At 36.5% G+C, this 22,599-nt stretch overlaps 1 protein-coding gene across 3 annotated transcripts in view; it reads right to left on the reverse strand.

Moving 5' to 3' along the window:
* Nucleotides 1-22,599, reverse strand: part of WASL (WASP like actin nucleation promoting factor) — a 56,804-nt gene that overhangs the window by 15,473 nt on the left and 18,732 nt on the right. For all 3 annotated transcript variants that reach the window (XM_014249052.2, XM_014249051.2, XM_005519224.2), the window contains exons 2-6: nt 14,766-14,900; nt 13,402-13,488; nt 12,794-12,890; nt 7,935-7,958; nt 2,944-3,112 (exon numbers count right to left, since the gene is read on the reverse strand). In XM_014249052.2, coding sequence (XP_014104527.1) covers nt 2,944-3,112; nt 7,935-7,958; nt 12,794-12,890; nt 13,402-13,488; nt 14,766-14,900 — 512 coding nt within the window. The remainder of the gene's footprint in view (nt 1-2,943; nt 3,113-7,934; nt 7,959-12,793; nt 12,891-13,401; nt 13,489-14,765; nt 14,901-22,599) is intronic.

Below are 22,599 nucleotides of genomic sequence, written 5' to 3' on the forward strand. Positions count from 1 at the left end.
TCAAGAAGTTTAGACTTTACATAGCAACTGGACCTTGACCTACTGCCAAATTTTTCAGTGCCATGCAACTGGAAAACCTCCTCCTCCCTATCACCACTGGGTGTTCTCCTATCAGCCCTTTCCCACTCACATCTCTCAAAGGTAAGTCAGGACTGTTTTCAGCTGCCATCTTTCTAAGCATCTAGTAGCTATTTCATGTGGCTACTAAAATAATATTTTATGTGATGCTATAACCAGCTAGAACACAGACGAGTTTTGTGCCCCTCCAAGTTACATCATAATACTGCCACTGGATATGGAAAAGAGGGCCATCATGTTACCAGGACTCCATGTTTTGTGATTCTTTTCACATACAGTGACTTTTAGAAGCAAGATACAGTTTTCAGGAAGTACAACTCAGAGTTACAAAAAATACCAGGTGAGATGTTAGTAGCCAATGAAGTCTAGGCTTAGCTTGCTAAATTACAAAGACTGTTTGGCTGCTGTTAAACAGTGCCTTGCACAACAGACCTTCTATTCTTGCTTGGGTCTGTTTTTATCAACAGCACAAGTTTTCTTCATTAAAATACTGAAGTAAAACTATCAGTTTAGGTTTTGGTATAACTATGACTAGTTAGCTAATTTTAAGAAGCAAGAAAAGTAAAAGACCTGGTTTAAAGTGACATTAAGCCATTAAAAAGGAAACCAAAGTCCCCATTTTGCCAATTACTTAAATGTTTTTACCAAATTACCAGAATATGGGATGATTTGTTAATTACAGGATTTTGAATGCTAAACTACAGCTTGCTTCACATAAATTAGACATGCATTTCCCAACAGGGTCTCACAGCTGATCACAATGTATTAACCTGACATATGTAAGTTGACATTAGTTTACCAATAATATAATCTTACCCACATATAAATATATAATATAATCTTACACACATCTATGCAACTTGGGATGCTCTTTTAAGAGGCTGTGAATGTACAAATCAGAATTTAGTGCACCTAATTGCCACTAAAGTTTTATATGCCATAGTTTTAGCATTATTTTTCATTTATTTTTCACCCTTTTAGAATGATAAATTACTTGTACACACTGACTGTAACACACTTTTTCAGATCTTTTCAGTGCAAATACACCTACCAGGTAACCCAAGTCTTATGCTACTTAGAAGAATGTATACAGTAATAAATTACATTCATGCTGAGTACAGATTGTTGCTTTTTTTCTCAAAACATTGAAACTCTACATCTGTCTAATAGAAGGCATTTAAAAATTTTATCCACCAATTGCAACTTTGATCTGGCATAAACAGTGACCATGTTGGTCTTCACAAGTATCACAGCATATCACAGCACAAGTGATACAAGTTATCCTACTGGCTTATTTGCCCAACAATACCAAGTACCAGTTTCCATATGTTTGTACAAAACCAGCAATTAAAGTATCTTACATAATAAGATGACACATAGCTGCTGCACTCTACAGGAAACTTAAATAGACCTTAAGCCACAAAGACTTTCAACAGACTTCTTTTGTAACAATAAATTTACAATTTAATGTTACATTTAATGATACTGAAATGCATCTTTTGTTTTAATATCATTAAATATTTTATCATCTTACTCTCAGCTTCTCTAGGTCACAATCTGATACATAAACAATGTCTCAAAATAATTTTTTATCTATGCTGCTGCACAACCCCTTCCACAAATTCCAAACAGAGGTTTTGACAGGGTAATGCAAATTTTGTCTGCATATGCTCAAGTCTGCATCAGTAGACATCATCACAGCAGTGACCAGCTACTAAGCACTCTTCATTTTTGTTTTCCTTTTCCTTCTTTTCCTGTATTTTTCCATTCAATAATGTGACTAATGTGTTAGTGTGACACATGTGCAGCACTTCACTGATACTCAGATCAGTAAGAAAAAGCCTGATGCCTGAATTTTCTACGCTGAGTCTGTTTAGGGAAGTGTTTTAGCCCACCTCTTATGTTCCATCCACTATCCCATTCCACAGAGCACTGTCTCAAAACACTCTGCAGTAATGTTACTGTAACTAGTAATGTCAATATTATTTTAATGGAATTTTATTCTGGGAAAACACATCAGTGCAATGATGCATCACACCAGTTCAAAAGAATAAGACGTTAACTTGGCATGTAAGCATCACACTGGTTTTCTCATGCTTCAAAGAAATGGATCTCTCCTGTAACTAACCCAAGCTCTTCAAATTCCTGTTGCTTCAGCAAATAAAGTACATTTATTTTAAAAGGCAGAAGATTATTATGTCAATTAATGTTCATGAAAGCAAAAGTTAATTGAGTAAAGTGATCAAAACCAAGTTTCATGAAAGTGAAGCTTAAAGTGATACACTCTAACTACTCCAAAAGATTAAAGATACATAAGAAATGACAACAGGAAAAATTCCTGAAGGGTGTATGCTGTACTTTCATCACAAGATACAGGTCCCAGTCTACACATCAGAAAAAGTTTGTAAACAGAAAGCCAAAGATGAAATGATGGCAAGTAATTTCAGCAATTATGACAAGTCAGGACCCAAATATGTATTTCACATGACAATGCACAGCTAAATATGCACAGGTGTAAGAATCACAGTGTTGAAGAGTTGACCACTGAGGGTGAATGTGTGTGTCCACTGAGCTGATAACTTCAATAAGGCACCTCTATGCAGCAAAAGCGTTTTCTAAGCTGATTTTGGATAGCAAGTTACTTTTTGTTTACAGCTGCAGGAAAATCTTCATCTGTGCATAAGCTAGCATTTACTTAGTTCTGGTTACACAGATTTAAGAGCTGGCCACTTTCAAGCGTAACTGACACAAAAAAAAAAAAAAAAATCAGAAAAGCAAAATGCCAACATCACCCCAGCCCACCACCTCAGACAAAAAAAAATCCCACCCATTCAAAACCAAACTCTAACTCAAGAAAATACTTACTGGAAATTAGATGGAGTTCCAATATCTGCCTTCGTCAATCTTCTCTTTTTAGTTTTTCCTTTCTTTTTTTCTTTGGTATATGAAATATTGTTGACTTGTGGAGTATAAAATCTGTTAGTTGTAATTTCTGGGTTTTTGATATCAACAGTTGCCATTGGTAGATTTGGACCTGTGGAAGTCAAGTACAGGATTTTTACTGCTGTGTTTTACCAATGCCATGCTCAATCCACAAACTTTGGGAGTTGTTTTTGAGCTGTAGAATACCTGTACTCTAGGTGTAGCTCTACATGCCACATGCATCCAGAAGGGTTCTGAATGTCAGATGCATAAACTAAGATATTTGATGAAAAAAAAAAAAAGTTGCTAGAGCAGAGCAACAGGAATATTTTCTGAACTACAACTTTTTTTGCCACATGCACAGAACACATGGAATGATGAGATACATTAAGTAAGATACAACATGGCTGCATCCTAGATAGGATCAAAGATGTGACTTTCATAAACAGTTAAACCCAAAGAGCCAGCAGGCCATTACCTGGGTAGCACATAAAACTGATCTTTCAGGAGACAGAATCTTCATCTAATAAGCCCCAAGTGGGAATGCCCTCTGCTAGCACACACAGAACCTGAACATCACAACAGCTTCAGAAGGCTGCTCTGGACACACTACTATCTTCAAATATAGGACAATATCTGTGGAACTACTCAGGATTTCTTGTCTTACTCTTTGACAGGTTTTCAAAACAGTAAAGTCCCAGATAAGAAACAGCTTTCAGAGACAGTAAAAAGAGCAATAGAAATACAATTCGTAATTTGTGTGTTTCATTTATGTTCTCAAACTTTGTTCTTAATTAAAATAATTCTGAATTATTATTCTAGTTATTTTAAATGCATCTGAATTGTACTCCTGCCAATTTTAGCATTTTAATATCATGTTACTTGTGTAATACCAGCAAATGAACATATCTAGCACATGTTCCACTCAGGTTTTTGGCTTTGATAGAAGATAACTTAATCTTAAGCAAGTGATAGAAGTACTTAAATACTAAGGGCCAATTTATGCATTTATCATATATATATACATACATATACACACAGGTGTATTTTTAAAGAAACCGACAAAAATGGTAAGTAATTTCAGTTTTGGAAGAATGAGATTAAGCAGGTCATTTAAAAATAGTTTGGCAAGAAACAGTTTGAAAACATTCCCTACCTCCCTGTGGAGTTAGGACCCAGTGGTTAGCAAATCAACTAAAGTAAGACACAGTCTTACTGGGCAGATGATAAAAAAATGTCTCATTAGACTTCGATAAACCTGAACCTTGTTTTGACACTATTTTTTCATAAGTGTATTCAGAAAGAACCAACAAGCCTTATGTTCACAGTCCAATATAAAAAACCAGAAAGGACAAGTAGACAACACAACAGATAACATAGCTGACACCTGCTACACATCTCAGTGGGAAGCACCTAGTACTGGCTACGACAAGAAACAAGAACAGAAACATGACTCTGGGCTAGACAAAACACATCTAAAACATCATAAAAATTCCAACACTCCTGTAGGAATCTTAAAGAACAATATTAAAACTGCATTGAAACTGCATGAAAAAAAAATTCTAAAATGTTTCCTGCTAAGCTGAAATGCTTTTATCTAGAAATGTTTTGATCTAGACAACTGCCCTTTGAGAATACCAAAACATAAATGGACAACAGAAGTCTACACAAAACTATTTGCATTGTTAGTGTTTCACTTAAAATTATTAGAATTGAATAATCATCAAGTATTATCAACTCTAAACTTAATAATAAAGTTCAGTAAAATCTTCAGAATTAATTGACAATTAAAGTCTTAATTTCCTTGGTACAGAACAAAACCACTAGGAGTTAACCTTGACTTTAATCACCTATTACATTTTCTGTTACATTCTGCCCATTTTCACCTATTATATTGGTATTTACAGTTTCAATAGCTGTACTGACATTCAAAAAAGAAACAGGTACCTTTATAACGTTAATAAGTTGGTGATACTCTTCTCTCAAATTCTAATAGTCTTTGAAATGCATCTTTTTGTATATAAAATCCTGAACTAACTGAACATGGTCAGTTGTATGTAAAGCAGCAGCAATTTGCAAACAGAAATTTTATTCAGCTGAGCTAAAATCAAGGACTGATAGCCTGATTCCTTAACAATAATATTCATACACGAGGTCACTGAAAATTTAAAGATGAAAATTTTTCTTACCGTCTGGTTTAGACCTTAGCTGTCCACGAGGGATAAAAGAACCTTGGAAAGAATTGTACTCCTCTAGAACTGCCATATTTATATCCAGTAAAATTTTTCCCATCATTAAACATGCACCTTCCCCAGCAGGTGTAGACAGCTCAATAAACGAAGATGAGAGAGGCATATAGAGCTCATCATTAGGAAGTACCTGACAGTACAGTGGCTTTAAGCATCCACTGTTATCAATATCTGTGACATCTTCAGAAGGGGCTCCAGAAAATGTTGTACAGAACATTTTGAGATGTTAACTCTAGTCTGTATTTTATTTAGAGCCTCTCTAGGTATCTGTCCCAGACTACAGACAGCCCTACAAGAAATGCAAACTGTTCTAGTTAACAGCTGAAACAAAATTCTGCCACATGGTTCTTCAAGATTCCCTTAAAACCTAATACTCTGACAAATCCTCATTTCATCCAGCACTTCACTATGAGGTCAGCTCAACCACAATAATTCTTCTTTATTTGCATAAAGAGACCTAGCTATTACAAATGAGTAGAACACAAATCCCAGGAAATTACAGACTAAAACATTTTACATAACTGTTAATGCCAATTTGAGTTTAATCCTGCAATTCTAAAAAAAAAAAACAAAAAAACAAAAAAAAACACTTAAATCCCTACCATTGAAAATGTCATACAAAACACCAAGTGCTTTTTCCATGCAGCTTCAATGTATGCAGAAAACCCAGACTAACAAACCCCAGTAAAACCAAATTCCTCACAGTATTTCAGCTATGGGTCATGTGAGTACAGAAATGTGACTGTTCTTGTTTTTCAGTTTTAGAGCAATTAATGGATTAAGACCCAGCACAAAAAAAAAAAAAAAAAAGAAAGAAAGAAAGAAAGAAAGAGGTGCTTTAGTTTTTCTCCTGAACAGAATTTCTGAAAAGAAACTGCATATAGAGAGTAAAATAAAAGCTAGCTTTTATTACAACAGGTGCATTTTTTTTTCTTCTGGTTACATGCTGATAGTTATGTATCTGCTCTAGTCTTAATTCCAAATACTGAAATGTGAAGTCTGTGTGTAGGGTGTAACAACCTGAGGCTATAACCCATGCCCTGACCACATCTTATCTGTGACTACTGAGGACACAGCCACACAGCTTTTCATCAGCATAGAAGCCAGGCATTAAAGAATTTGATAAAATCAGAAAAGGTTTTGACAGGTTTTGAAAGAGTATGTGGATGTCCCAGGGAAACAGTTTATTAAAAAACAGATGCTGAAACCTTTTAAGTGATTATAAATCTGAAACACTGAGTATAAACTCTGCCTTCCACAGAACACTCGGGATAAATTCAGCACAGGGACAATGACTCTAAGTTTAGCATGAGAGAATTTTTCTCAGAAAAATTTCCCAAGGTCTTCTAGCATGAGTTATGGAGAGCATTTTAAGCACAAAAGTTTTTCCAGCCTTAGTTTTCTTAAATCTCACTCTGCTCAAGGATAGAAAACTAGACCAATAAATTGTTTGTGTTATAACAGAGACAAAGGCTAAATCTTTTGTGGGAGGTGTTACTACATGATCACCACTACTGATGTAATTCTCATCTGCTCTGCAGACATTGCTATCAGGGATGTGCTGTTTAGGTGAACAGAGCAGTCAAAACCTTCTGAAAGCTCAGAAAGCTTCACATATGGTATTACTATAAGTGTTTCAAAACTTAACAGCTCAGTCAAAGTTTAATCTATACTAAAAATGACTGACCTGAATTGATGATTACCTGACATTCCTCAAAACTTAAGCGCGTTTATGAAAAAAAAAAAGCAATTTTTTGAGGAGGATTTCATATGAGGTAAGTTTTATCTGTGTATATAGAAGGAATCATTAGTTATCATAATTCAGGATTAGTTATGAATTACCTATTTTGGTGATCGACAGAGAAACGCCTGAATGACTTGGTTAGAACAAATTTTTAGGCTATGACCTCAAGCCATAAGCAGATTTCAGAAGACCAGTCAACTCTACCCTTGCTCAAGCAGCACACTCACAGATACATACTATGACCTATGATCTAGATCACTGACAGAAATATGACAGGCGAAATCCCTTTTTAACTTCAGTGTGAATTCAGAAATCAAAACCACCAAACTTGATATTCATTGATGTGCCTTTTTCACGATTTTAGAATGGACGGTAAAAAAGTTCTGTATCAAACTGATACACAATTTAATAAGAGGATCTCCTGAGGAACCTGTATCTTCATGCTAGTGAGACATGATCCTGAGAGGCAAGGAGATTCAAATAATTCTTGATGAACATATGACATAAACCCAAAAGACCATGTTACATATTTAGCCAGATACACTAAAATTGAAATATTATATTCTATTAAATCCATCATTATTATGCCTGCCATTAAGACAAATGGACAAACTTTGTGCATGGCATATTCTGAAGATCAAGCAGCAAATGCAAGGTACAAAGTTTTCATCTCAGTTTAAACTGAAGGGCCCTCTCTCCCACTTGCAACAAAATATGTTCCTCCAGAAACATTCTTTACAAATGCCAGCTAAGCCACAAAGTTTTCAAGCCACAACTAAACAAATACCAAAGAACAGAAACAAAAAGAATACTGTAACCTCCAGTTTACTGCTTTGTCACTACATGACTGTCCTGAACAAATCTGAAACAAAGCTATACATAAACAATAAATGAAAGCAGAAGGAAAAAATAAAATGCAGCGATTCATGCAAAAAGCTTACCATTTGGTGGGTCTCGTCTTTTCTCTGTTGAAAAAGAAAAAAAAACCCTTTTAATCACAGGTATCACAGGAAAAATTAATTCTAAATTTTAGTCTCTCGTGAAGCTTTCTTTCTATGACCTTGACCTCAAACTTAAGAATCTATTAATATCCTTAAGAGTCCACTAGTGCAGTTGAAAAGAAGTATTACAGAATAAAAAAAACGCCAATCTTAGATAATAGACTCTGATTTCAAGCGTACAAACTGAGCAGGAGCACAAGGTAATAGTTACTGACTTGGTTTCGGGCACTTCAACTATGAAGTAGAGTGAAATATTCAAAAAGTGTCTGTTTTAAATACAACCTACCATAGTAAGATTTCTGAAGCATTATACTTTCTGATGTCGACTGAATGAAACTGTTCTTTCATTTTAATGAAATGTAATTAGCACTTTTATAGAGTATTGTTTCCTCACAGAACCTAAAGTTTAATTAATTTTTGCTTTATGCATAAAAAACAGAACACAGAGGGGCAAACACTTTACCTATGATATTCAAGGTAACTGAACAAAATGGAAAGAACTAGAATCTCCTTGATATTATGATATTCTATGCACAGCACCACAGTGTTTCACAGGCTGTGAAGAATCTGGCTAAATGATTTAAAATGTAATATTCAATATTCTCAGCTTATAAATTCCCCTTTAAAATTTCTCAGTTACTATTAATTCTATCCACCCCCAGTATACATTTACACTATTTGTGTATCTATACACACACTCTAAAGACCTTTGGATTCAGCAGCAGCCATAAAGGCAAGCAGTTTATCATCTCACTACCACAAAAGCCACAGCTCTGTAAGGATCTGTATCTGTAGTTTAATAACAGGGGATCCCAAGAGTTGTATAATCAGAATTTGTAACAGGCACTTCACTTTCCAGCAAGCCCCAAAAACTGTTAACTTGTTATATTTTTCCAGACTCACTAACATAAGAAGGGAGAGAGTACCTCCACAGATGGTGCTGACCTTGTCCTAGGAATACTTAAAACCAAAAAAATACAATCTTAAGTATGCAAGTCAGTCTCATGCCAGTCTGCTGATCTTTAGGTAGGAATAAAGGAATCTGTCAAGATTATAAAACCTTCATGGGAAGTGACCAAAACCTGTTAAGGATCAACTTTTGATGAACAAGCCTTCCAAAGACAGTTGATTTTTAGGTCACAGCAAGTTAGTTTCAGGGATAGAGATGGAGAACCTCTGCAAGGGTGCCTCAGGATAAGGTAGAGGGTCTGAGGTGAGAAAAAGATAAAAGACTTTTTGGCTAAGTACTGTGTTCTCTCTTCCTACAAGATTCAGTTTGAGAAACTACATCTGGTACTGTTCCCCAGAAATAAATTAAAAAAGAAAAAAATCAACCCCAAATTCAACCTTTGGACCATAATCTAGTTCTAGTCAGCAACACAGAGATGGCAAAGGAGACTGCAGGACTGGTTGCAAGTCATCTGTCATAGCATGGGAAGATGGCAAAAGCAAGAGGCATTCATAGGAAGTGTTAGGTGGCCTTGAGTCAAGTCATGGGAATCCTTTACAATATTCATTATAATAAATAGCTCTAGAGAAAAAATAGTGGGAAACAGAACAAAATATATATACACTTCCTGTAATTTTTACTGGCTAGATTAATTTGTGGCCCAAAGAGACTAGTTCTGCTTTTCTGTGGTTACCACTGTTGACAAGAAAGTACGAACTTTTGTTCCTGAAGTGCAGATGACCTGACCAGAGTGGAAGATTTTCCGGTTTTTGAAGATGAACATGCCTACTGATCTAAAACAGATGAATATCAGCAGCTGCCTATGTACAAAAAACACAGCTCCCTTCAATGAGCATTCCTGGAAATGAGAATAATCTCTGCCAAGACTTGAATCCAATGCACGCTGAGCAGGTTAGAAATGTCCTTGTCACCCAGGCAACAAAAATAGAAGCTGTGACCAAAGATGAGAGAAAAAAACCAGAGCAAATCCCTCTCCAAATGAAGTATCTACCTTGAAACTTATTTAGTCCATTATGAAGGTACTCAGGAGCTAAAAGCTTGTGAAAGAAAGAAGCAGTTTCATGGAAGGTTAACAGAGCTCCCGTCCATGAGCTACAAGCAGTACACAAAAATTAGTCAAGAAGCCTCCTATTTCAGAAAGAACTACTTGCAGTTAAGAACAAATGTCTGTTTCCCTTTCAAGGATGAGTGCTCAGCATGGGGAGAAGGCACTTGTCTCTGCTACACACATTAACATTTTTGAGGCAAGATAATGAAAATAAAAACTAATGATATCTATGTGCACTACCTGAACCGAGCGTGTACTACAGTGACAAGCCCTGAGAAAACACACATTGTGTTCATCCTGTTTACTGGGGAACCTATTTGGGATTGGTTTAAGAAGTAAATGGAGAGATTATTTAAGTAAATCTACAGACAAATTAATGTATTACAGTAATTTTTTTCTAACCTAAGGTTAAGAATTTAATTGACTAAAGAAAAAAAAAACAACAACTCAAAACTGAAAACACAAAACCTCCAAAGCCTCAAAATCAAAAGGCCAACCCAAACCAGAGTTTATCTAGATTAAACCCTGCACTATTACAAAGATTAGGACAACAGATAAAGAATTTTCTCTCTACCTTTGTTCCTCATTCTGTTCTCTACTTGATATTTACAAGCTTTTATACATTTTCTGCTTGGAGCCAAACTTTCACCTCTCTGGAACTCCAGATGCACTTACTCAGGGGTTGTCTGTATACTGGAGTGCATCTCATGTTGAGTGAGGAAGAGCAGAACACTGTTGTGTCTCCTCTTAGCTGTCAGACAGTGTTTTATATACTATCCTCAGCACCAAGTCATAGCTTTGTGAGCCAGAACTGCTGTTACTGCTACCTTTCAACAACCTAAGTTTTCCATAAAACTCTTGGAGAAGTCTCCGAGCAAGCCCTGAATGGCATAACAGGCAGCTAAATGATCACATGGGATACTTAGCTGAGTTGAAAGCATCTCAAGTGGCACTGCTATGAAATGAAACACCGTTTGGAAAGTATTAACGTAAAAATCCCATTAAAACAGAAAAGCATCAAAATTATGAGACTGTTACCTCAGTAAGAAATTAAGATGTATTAATATTATAAATTACATACAACTCTGGTATCATATAAATCTATATATAATATAGATTTTATATAAGCATTTGTAAAAAAACAAAGCATAAACACCAACAGCAAATCAGCTCTGATTTGAACAGTGTAAAGCCTGTTATTTTAGAAGCGCAATTAGTCACAAGGACAAATACAGAACTCCATCTGGTGGCTTGACTAAGGAATCTCGTAACTGTTTTAAATTCTTGGTTTGCAGCTGTTAACAAGGAAAAATCTGAAACGTTTTGTTTTGAGGGTTATTATCTGTTTTCCATTTAATTTTCTTTTTTAAATGAAAGCTATCTTGAAGTTGGAAGTGTTTGGGGAGGTGGAAGTGTTAAAACAATATCCGAAGTAACGTGACCTTTACCACACAAACCAAGATATTAGTTCAGAGACTAAACAAGAAAAACTTAATGTGGTCCTGTGGAAAAAAAAATCACTATGTGGAAGAAAAACTGCAAACAGAAGGTTTGAGTGAACCATTATTTTCCAAGTTTGCTATGGCCAATAATGCAAACATACTACTTCCCACATCATGTCTGTGCATTGTAGCACTGTGTTTCAGACACGTAATAGAGTAAAACTTCAGGAACAGTAGATGCGAAATTACTTTTGCAATGTGAGTATGAGAAATTTCATAACTGCCACTTCTTAATGATCCAACTTCTCATAAAACTTTATGAACTTATTCTGAGCTGAGGGAATCTTAAAGAAGTCATTTAAGCTGGAGGATCAAGTGTTCTGCTCCTGAGTCACCATGCTTTGGTGAAATCCAAGTGAATACATCCAGGTAATGCACATTTGCAAGAGTACTTGCAAGGGCAGGTCTCCAGGATGAAGGCTTGCTCCTTTTTCAGTAGTCTCACTGCATTGCTAGTACGATTCCAGAATGGATTACAAAAATGCATCCTGTAGCTTGCACACAAGTCCACACTACATCTTACAGCAAGCCTGATCACATCTGCTTGTTCCAAGCCTGTATTTTGTATCACTACCCTTCATGGACATATGGCTGTCAAGACAGGAAAGTTGTTAATGGGTTCCCTGGAAAATGACCAAGACCAGATCTGTAGGAAGTCTGAGCTGCCTTTAAAGCACTAACCACGTTTCCAAGGCATCTTGCAGCTGGCAAAAAGCATGCTGTGCTTCACTGACTGTCCTGTGCTGCTAAGGACAGTATAGGCACATTATGTCTTCTGTTCTTGGCCTGAGCCAAGATCACTAGTTCTGAATAAAAGATATTTCTCTACTAACTGTTGGATCAATGCCAAAAATTCATGAACTACGGAACATACCAGATGGTAAATTTTTTGTTACAACCCGTTTGGGCTGAATTTAACTGACCAGTTATAAACAGCCCAGGGCTAAAAGAGGGTTTATTCAAATATGAAAACAACTTAGAAAAAGATTTCTAGTTTTCCCAATGTCAGCTTACAATTTTTGTTTCCCCCAATCTGTATTTTCAAATCACAACCTTGGGATCTCAGCTTACACACAGACTTATAGAACAGAACATCAAGGTGGGTTGTTTCAGGAAAGTTCCACAATAGAGAAAGAAGCACAGTTTAATAGCATAATTACTTCAAAATATAAATATGGCAGTAGTGCCTCCAGAAGCTTTCAGACATAGCAGTGTCTTCCTGCCTCCCCCCCAAAACAACATAAACAAGCCTGAAGTTAAGATTAATTTGAATATTTACCAGATTTTCTCTGCCGTCGTCCAAGTAAATCTGTTACTGTTTTGCGGAATAGTTTAGCTTCTTCTTCATTAGCAAAATTAAGACCAACTTGACATGTCTGAAAAACATTAATATTTCCCCCCCCATGACTAAGATAATGTTTTAAAGGCTTTCTTAAATATTGTCTTATGCCCTTCTAAAGATATAACAAGAAAAAAATCACTGCAAATTTGGAACCAAGTCTTAGTGACATGTATCTTAGGAATGTCTGTTTATTAATCAAGTTTCTAAAGATCATGGCTAACAGATATGAGCAACATCTTGTAGCTTCAAATCAAAGAGGGGAAAGGAAAGGAAAATTTGTGTTTTAATTTGACATGATATGTCATAAATATTATCTCCAAGTCAGAAATTAGTTTCATTAAAGAAAGTTGAAAATTAAGAACCATGCTTTATACTCCTGTACTGTATGTTAAATTTTCTTGTTGAGATATCACAAAAATTCCTTCAATAAATAAGCTTTTACAAATAATTCACAGAATTAATTAATAACCTCAGTTACATTAAAAGAAGATACTGTTCAAACCAAAGGCATTTTAAAACAGGTATTCAAAGACATTGAGACTCACATCTCCAGCAAAGGTATGAAAATATCCTCTAGGACTATTATATACAAAGTTATTGTACAGCTCCTGCTCCCACAATAATTTCCCATCCTGAAAAGAAGAAAACAAACAAAAAAAGAAATGAAGATATGATGAAAACAAACAAGCAAAAAAAGAGATGAAATTGCAGAGTTTAACTAATTTTACAATAGAACCTATTAAGAATTGGACACAGCATAGTGTTTAACATCTGCCTTGCTATTAACCCAATGGATAAGCTGTATCAAAACCAAAGTACACCAGAGCTTGTGGAAGAGCTGTGAAAGTCTATTCCATTGGGTCACTGTAGTTGGTTCAAAATCCTGGATGTCTCCAAAAACTTCTTTCAAGTTCTACAACCCTGCAACACTGATACTGAGAGCAGTAATAGTGACCAGTCACAGGAATATAGCAATAAAACAGCAACAGCAATAAAGGAGGCTTCCAATCTCCTATCTCAGGCTTAACTTGAAAACAGTTAACTTAAAGAGAACAAAAATCTCATCTTTTTAAGAAGTCTCATGTATTTAAATGACACTATAGTTCAGCACCCAAGGAAGAGATTTCTGACAGTCTTGATAATCAAGTGACCAAATCACAAAGTCAAATGCAAGGGCCACCTGGCAAACACGAACAAATCTGAGAGACTCCAAGCACTGAATGCTGACAGATAAGGAGCTGTTTCCTGGCTGCAGAGATAATGGGAAGCTTTCCAAAGTCTCAGCACATTCAGTAGGGCTTAGGTTTCTCAGCATCATTTTTGTTATGAAAACACATCTTGGACACTTTGTCTCTCAGTTCCCATTCTCGAGTGGAATATTATAATAGGACAAAGATCTTCAGTGTGAGTATTTTTTGTGGAGGGGGGAATGAAAGAAAAAGCCACCCACCCCACCCGAAAGTCAGAACTCACAACTTGTTTATCCTGCAGTTTTCACATGCACCACCACACTGATCAAAAAGATTGTTTCCACCCATACATAAGACAGCATCTATTTTCTTAAACCATCCAAAGTAGTGACACCTGCTAGAATTTAGACAGCTATCCTTATCAGTGACACTATACTAATTTCCACTAATGTGATTAATCAGATCTGTAGAGGACAACTTCTGAGAGCCGTAAAAAAAAAAGATATTTATTTCATCCATTACAGATGACATATATGAAATTGTTTTGAGTACCTGAAGAAGTGCAATTGCCTATTGATAACATCTGCACTGCTTAAAGCACAACCACTTACTTGAGAATGTCTATGAATGCATATCCAACAACCTATACTCATTGAATTCAAAATGGAGAATTAATACAACCAAATGTAAAGGCTCTGAAAAAGAAAAAAGATGCTTACCTTTATGTCAAATATTCTGATAAAATACGACCTCTGCGGATTGTCCTTTACAAGGCAAGCTACACCACAACACTTCTTTGACCACATGGCATTGCGATCTGCTGCATATATCTGAACAACTGCTGAAGACATCGTCTGAAAAGAAAAGGTAGCTATTACTTTTAAGGAAAAAAATAATAAATTCTATAACTGATCCTTTCTCAAAGCATCTCTTGGTTTTGTCCCTTGTTCTAAGCAGCAATTTTGCTGATTTCCCAGGTAGATAACACCGTAAGGTTTAAATGACCCCAAATCAGTCCTGTGCTTTAGATTTTCACTCACCTTATGGACCCAAATTAACTTTTCATCCTTTTTCATGAAAATAAGGTTTTAGCAAAGAGATTTTGCCTGTAAGAAGTAGACCAGTAACTATAACAGTCTATAACACAGAGTAGCTCTACAGTGCAAGGAAATATCTGTTTAGTACTTCAAACTCAATACAAACACAATATTCAAGATGAAACTGTAAATTGCACAGTGCCTGGACATACTCCTGGGTACTGGAATGCAATTGGAATACATTGCTTAATTGTTTAAGTGATCTCTGGCACAATTTTAACCTATGCCAACTAGAGAACTCCGAAAATTTCTGGGCATGGTTTGAGAATTCACATGAGCTAGGCTCATTCCCAGCTGGCAATCAGAAATTGTCCTGCTTTCAAACTGAGAGATTTTAGTAAGAGATGAAGATTATTCCACAGATTGCTTCAGTACCTAGAACATTCTTGAGCATATTTTCTAGTATGTATGTGTCTTTTACCTTAAGAGTCCCATAAGGAAAGGAAAATGGAAGCCCTTGAAGAATGTTTGTTTAGAAGCAAAGTCATAAGGACACAAAGCTTAAATGATCTGTAATGGGCCAGACCAGAGGCTATCTAGCCTAGGTTCTACATTCCAGCAGCACCAGATGCCAAAAGGAGGTAAGAATACAAGAATATACCATTACAACTATGGAAGCATATCCCCACGAAATGCCAGGTTGGAGCTCAAAGCTTCCCAGGACAGCAGCACATACTGTGTTTTTCCTTTGTGAATTTGTCTATTCACTCTTCAGACCCATGTGAAATTCTGAGCATAACAACACAGGATTGTGTTTCAGAGTTTTCTTATGCACTGGGCCAATAATTAGCTCCTTTTATCTAGACTTTTGCCACCTGCTAGTTTCAGTTGATTATCCCTTGTTATTATTACACTAAGAGATAGTATTGATGGCTTCACAGTTATTTCTTCATGCTGCACATGCTTTTATATATATTTGCCACACTTTTTTTGCCTCTATGCTCTCTTTAGGAAGTTTAGGAAGCAACACTAGTTTTGTGTCGTTCTTGTACCAAGAAAAAAAAAAAATCACACTACACATCATCCTTGTCACTCTTACATGGATATTAACTAGTCCTACTATGTCCTTTGAGTGGGGATGAGACTTATGCTATATGAATACAGTTTGTTAGCCCTTTGAACATAGGGTCACAATAATAGCTTCCTGCTTTGTTCTCTACTTATTTCATTATCAGTCAAAAAGCTGCATTTCCTTTATCACTATGAAATATTAAGCAGATGTTTTCTTAGATCTGTTATAATTCCAAGGCCTTTCTGGATGATTTATACCTAATCTGAGTAATGGACTCCCTGTTACATTTTCCCTACCTGCTCAACAAGGATTACTTTGCCTTCATCAACACGGACTACTTGCCAAAACAGTAGACATCTAGAATGCAGGCATGTCTTCTTGCATTATAAAATTATCTACTAAATATCACTGTGACCATGGTCATACTTTTCAAATGGCTTAAAACCCCTTAAAACAGCCTAAGTTTCACTGGGTTTTTTTTAATCAAAAAACCTTCAGTTTTGTTAAAATAGAGTCAACATAATATAGTCAGATTGACAGCTACACCTTAGGGAAGCTACATAAACTTTGCCCAAGCACTGTGATGCTAACTTTCACAAGTCAAGATATAATTCTGTTTCTCTTTGCAGCCACCTCGTCAGAAGTTGCCAGACTGACGACTTATCTTGCTGGTAACCTACAGAAGAAGTTAGAGCATGATTGTTTGATGAAAAGAGTGCTTTGTATTTGCTTCCTCAAATGCTCTACAACTATGTGTGGAGTACAACTTCTCTCCCTATAATCTACAGAGTAATATGAGTAATTGAATCATAACTGCACTTGTCAGATGAGTAAAAAGGGACCTAAGAATTAGCTATACTACCATAACAAAACAGTTATATCTGCAACTCTGTGCCATCCAGGAGATGCCATTTTCCCCTCTATGTTGCAAACAGGCAATGACCTAATTTTGGGCACAGCCAGGCAGATTTTGTTCAAAATCTCTGCTTCTCTAAAAACCTAGTTCCCCTCATTTCTCCAGTATTGTCTAATTGTTAAATTGGTAACCTTGTAGACACAAGACCACACACAGGAACAAAATGGGCCATTCTACAGTTCACATTTAACCACAGCAACTATCTCACCACCCCGCAAGAAACCTTCTTAACACTCCAAGAAAAGTGTTGGAGTTAGCTCCACTAACCTCTACCCAACAGGACTTCTCACATAAATGAATGGTCTTGGCAGGAATTATACAACTGAAATTCAAGGCACAGGACACAGTGACCTGTGTCAAGACACAGCTCCCTATGCATTGCTCATTATCATATCTAACTGCAAAAGAACCAACTGGATTATGTGGGTAAACCAGTAACTGTCGTAACTCAATAGTTGCTTATAAAACCTCGAACCAACACCTACATCATGAGTACAAAGAAGAATGTTACACACAGTGTGTCCTCATTCTGCATAATCATAATATATTTAATGTATACTTGGTTGCCCTATGACTAGAGTTTGATTTACAAGTTAGGAAACAATTTCACTGAATCTAAAACAGGTTTTGTTTTGAGGTCTACCAAGTTTAGAGTTCTCATAAGTTTTGTACAAATTCCTAGTGTCGACAAGCTGTACTGAAGATTTGCTTGTTAGAATATAAAGTTACAAATTCTGCTGTTGTACCACTCAGGTTTTTTTGTTAAAAGAGCAATACAGGAAAAAAATACAAAGTGTATTTCCAGGGGCAGAGGGAGTAGGACAATAAAATCCAGCTCCTTTTATTTCATCCCCTATTCATTTTCATTATGTGGAGCAGTGGTGTCACGCTTTCTGCTGTTCAGCTTCTGGAACAAAGATGGTAAAAGTAATCATACACACCATTTGGAAATTTACAGACTCACAGTGAAATTTAAAACTTGAGAAAATAAAATTCATCTACCACTATTCAGTATGAATCCTAGCCACATAAATTCAATTTTTAAAGTTAAAATTTAATTGCATAATTGCAGCATCAGAGAACATCTACACAAATATCATAATTTGAGTATTCTACAGTATTTACTGAGTATTCACTGTCTATTTTGAAGCCAAATAATATACTCAGCTCAGTTTCTCACAGAATTCTTGAAGAGAATCTTGCATTTGAAAGTATGGGTTCTTTTATATGTAAATATTTCTTCAGAGTAGGTCGGACCACAGATTCATTATAATGATTGTATTTTTTTATGACATGTAGTAGGTTACTTTGTTACTACTGTATTTTCAGGAGGAGGATTTTGAAGCTGTCGCTACTTCTTTTTTTTAAGCATTTTGGTGAGGACCTTGTCCTTTTTACATAGCTGTATATTTAGAAAAGGTGCATAGGGGAAAGAAATAAGGTAGTTCACCAAAAACTGATGGCCATGGTGGTGAAAAACAATCCTGCTCAGTTCCCTTTACTTTTTCCACAGTCAACCTCCACCTGGAGGACATACCATTGATTCCAGGAACCTGTCACACACCCTTCAAGCTGATGAGCCATGAAGCAGTAAGTCAGTGCTGTCAACAGTGCCCTGGTTGTCTCACTGGAAGAGCTGGTCCCACCCTTTGACCCATACCACAGGATATGTGGTATCAACAAAGAGCTCACAAAAACACCTTCTGCCTGCAAAACTTAGCCACAACCACTCATCACACATTTGCAGAATGTGATCACAGCAGCCACTGATAGTTTCTGACTGGGCAGTAGATAGCTGTGTACTTTGATTGGCTTCTGGTGTGAACATTTGCTACAGTGGCCTGTCAAGTTAATGACTAGCTGTAACTCAAGTGTTTCTCAAAAAACAGTGAAGCAAGCCAACACAGACGGTGGCACATCTCATTACAAGAAAGAATCATTACAATGCATGGCTTATGGCTGACAGACATTAAAACATAGCAGGCTGAAAGTCACAACAAAGAGTGGCAAGCAAGATTAAAACTGCAAGATATTCAGCCACCTCAGTATACACCAGAACAGAAAGCAAGACCCATTGGGATGGTTTTCTGCAGTGCTTACATACAGTTGACAACAGGCTGTGGTGCAAAGATCAAAGACTCATAAAACAACTTTGGTTGGATGTGACCTCTGTAAGTCTTCCAGGCCAAGCTCCTGTTCCAAAATGGGTAATGGAAAGCCTAGAGTTCATTTGTTCATTTTGCAGTCCAGTTAAGTTCAAGGGCTAGAAAATCACCTCTGTGCTTAATCACTCCCACCTGGGTGCTTGTAGAAATGTATCTAGGTTTCATTAATTTCTCTAATGGCTCAGTATTGTTGTGTCACATGTTGACAATACAACTGAAGACACACTAGCATTAACTTTTAACCTTTTCCCAATTCTAAGAGTGATGTTTTTCTTCTCATAAAGGTGCAAAACCCTGCATACACACATAAGCTGATCACAGCTGATAGGGCTTGCTTTTCTGAAATTACCATTCCCAGCCCCTGAAAGTGTCTTACAGATAAAACCAGGAAAAAAAGATTTAAAAAAAGAAGACTGTCCTGTGATGCCAGAATGCAAGTAGTAGCAGTAGCTTCCAAGCAGAGTAACCTCTTGAAAACACCCATGTTTATACAATGGTTATAGCTTCTTCACTAAGTCAGTCTGAGGACTTTCAGCTCAATTAGTTACTTTTACATTTCTGCGGGAAAAAGCAAGCTATGGTGAATAGTTGTGTGCAATCCAAACCCCGTAAGAACAGAAATCAGTATTTCTATTCTCTTTTCCATAAAGCAGGTATCTGGAAACATTGTCCTAACCAATACTAGAGCTGGTGTGAAGGCACCTATGGCAGGTATTTTTAAGACATGCTATGGTCAGCCTGACCAGACGATGATGCTGGGTGCTCCTAGGTCCCACATTTCTTCTTTGGTACAAAACCAGGAAGATAACCCACAGTTCACTTCTAGGGAAACTGTTCAAAAATAAAGGTCTGTTGCTATTCACAGACACTACAACAGTGGTAACCGTTTTCCTCAGAGTGAAGGGTTCCGGAACAGAGGCATGCTAACATCAAGTACCACTTCACTGTAGAAATGCTTGGTAAGGTCCAGCTTTAATCCTGACCACAAGAACAGCAGGGAGCTTCAGTACCAAAGCAATCTCTAATAGCCTAGCATTGGCTGAGTCACGAAGGAACATATGGGAACAATATCATTAAGACTCATGAATGAGAAAGACAAGAAGCAGAAGTGAGACCATGTTCTATAGAAAACAGACAGAAAATTAGGCAATTAGATAGAATTCAGTGGCTGACATTTTTTCTCCAGATGACAAATATTCTGAAGGAAAAAAACAACCAAAATATAGCACTGACTAATCTAGCAGAGACAGCACTTGAAATCTCAGGTTTTTATCCAAAATAAGCTTAGGTTTTAGCAATTACACTTTTAAATGTTGGTGCTTTAATAAATTCACGTTATTCAATGCAAACAAAATTGCAGTTAGACAGAGATAATAACTCCCTGTTGTTTTGCAATTGCCTTATCTTCAGCGTCATAAATATATGGATGGAGCTTCCAAAAATGTTTCTGCAGTGCTCAATACAGCTATGCATTTTATCTCATCGCTCAATACAGAAACATAAAACCTGCTGCAGGGACCAGGCACCAAAACTTGCACCTCTTTCTCAAGGGAAAACTTGTGCCCTACACAATCAAGCCCTACTTGCTTTTTCTGGCAGTTTAATTTTCCTTCTGCACAGTGGTCCTGTTTCAAGAAAAAATGTAGCTTTTTTTCTTGGCATTGAGGAGTCTATCATGTGGGAACAGTATGTTCCCTTCCAGCTAGAAAGGGTTGATAACCCACTTCCAGGGAGAACGTTCTCTCCACCATGCGCTCCTACAGAAGGCATGCACTGCAACCTCCTCCAATGGCAATTTTAAAAAAATTGACTAAGACTGCCACTGTTGAAATTACCCCCAACTAATTAGGCCACATAAAAAACATGCAAATATGCTTCCCTAACAATTGCAACATTTTAAGTTAGAGAGGCATTTGCTAAAGTTGACAGAAAGATTTCCTAGCACTTTCAAAGAAACTTAGGAGAGTTTAATTAGATTCAGAATCCTACAATATTTATTAGCCCTGTAGAGTAGGTAAGCCAAACTTCTCAAGCGTGGGTGTCTAGTATGATGATACAGGTGCAATTCAGGCCAAACAGAAAAATATGAATACAAATTAACATCAACACCAAATTTTAAAAAGCTCAGGAAGTGTTCATAAATGTCAATTTGTAATTACTTTTCAGTTACGGGTGGGAAAGGATTGAGATTTGAAGAAATTGGAGAGAAAGGACTGGTGATGCTGAAGACAGGCTACTCTTGCTTACTGCTGACACCTTCAACTGAAGGACTGCAAGGATTAGGGCACCAGACAAGAGAGTAAGTACAATAGATGTATCTAACTGTCTTTTTAGGCTGTTCTGCTCTAAAACCAGTGTATTTAGGTTACTGCATCTTGTACAAAGAAAGTGTGATGATGCTGTCTTGATAGCATGCACACACACACATACATGTGTGCTAAAAATATTCTTCAAGGACTCCACAACATTTTGACTATAAAATTAGATTTTCCTCAGTCAGATTTTGCAACTCTCAGACATAGTTTATGTTTTCACAGCAGGTTGCCTCCAGAATCATCACAACTGAATCTAAATGTGACAGCATTCATCCACTGGGGATTTGACTACTACCTAATTTTTATTCTGGACAAGCTGTTACAGCTTCTAAAGATATATTTAGCAAATTATTAAGAATCTCTTCTTTAAAGACAATTGTGTATTGCAAAAAAGATACCTTCAGATGTTAACAACACTATTTTAAACTAGCTTCACATAGAAAGAAGATACACAGAACTTCAGAAGTTTGCTGGCAGATTTCAGTAAGCTAAGCAGCTAGAAACAATCTTCTAATTTTTATGCCATTTATAGGACACTGTTTTCCAAAGACCAACTGATTGCTCCAAAGACAGGAAAACTAAAGCAAGACTCCACATTATTTGATGGAACTGACAAAAGAAAGCATTTTGTAAATATCCAATCACATGAGTAAAATTTTATTTTGTGGAAAACACAGAGGCCTCATCAGTTCTACTGCTTGTGAAATTATTTGCAACAATTACCAACAGTGTTCAGTTTTAAGCTTAAAGCTTGCTTTTCATCTCAATTTCCCATGATTACCCACTGATTTAAAAATGCTGCATATATAGATGCTGAGAAAACAGTAACTTATTTCCACCTATACACAAAGTTAGGCTATATAGAAATAAAGCCACTGTACAAGAGATGCTACTTTTTCTTATTTGAAAGCAGAAGGAACAAAATTTTTTTTAGAAATAACAAAACCACTTCAAGTATTTTCTATCACTTCTGAAACATGAGAAGATAGTTCTGCTTAACACATAGCCAAAACATTCAAGGAAATAAGAGACTAAAATTAAAAAAAAA

This window comes from Pseudopodoces humilis, chromosome 5 (assembly GCF_049639895.1).
Source record: "Pseudopodoces humilis isolate 2021_Gansu_Grassland_sample_001 chromosome 5, ASM4963989v1, whole genome shotgun sequence".
In the NCBI taxonomy this organism is placed as follows: Eukaryota; Metazoa; Chordata; class Aves; order Passeriformes; family Paridae; genus Pseudopodoces; species Pseudopodoces humilis.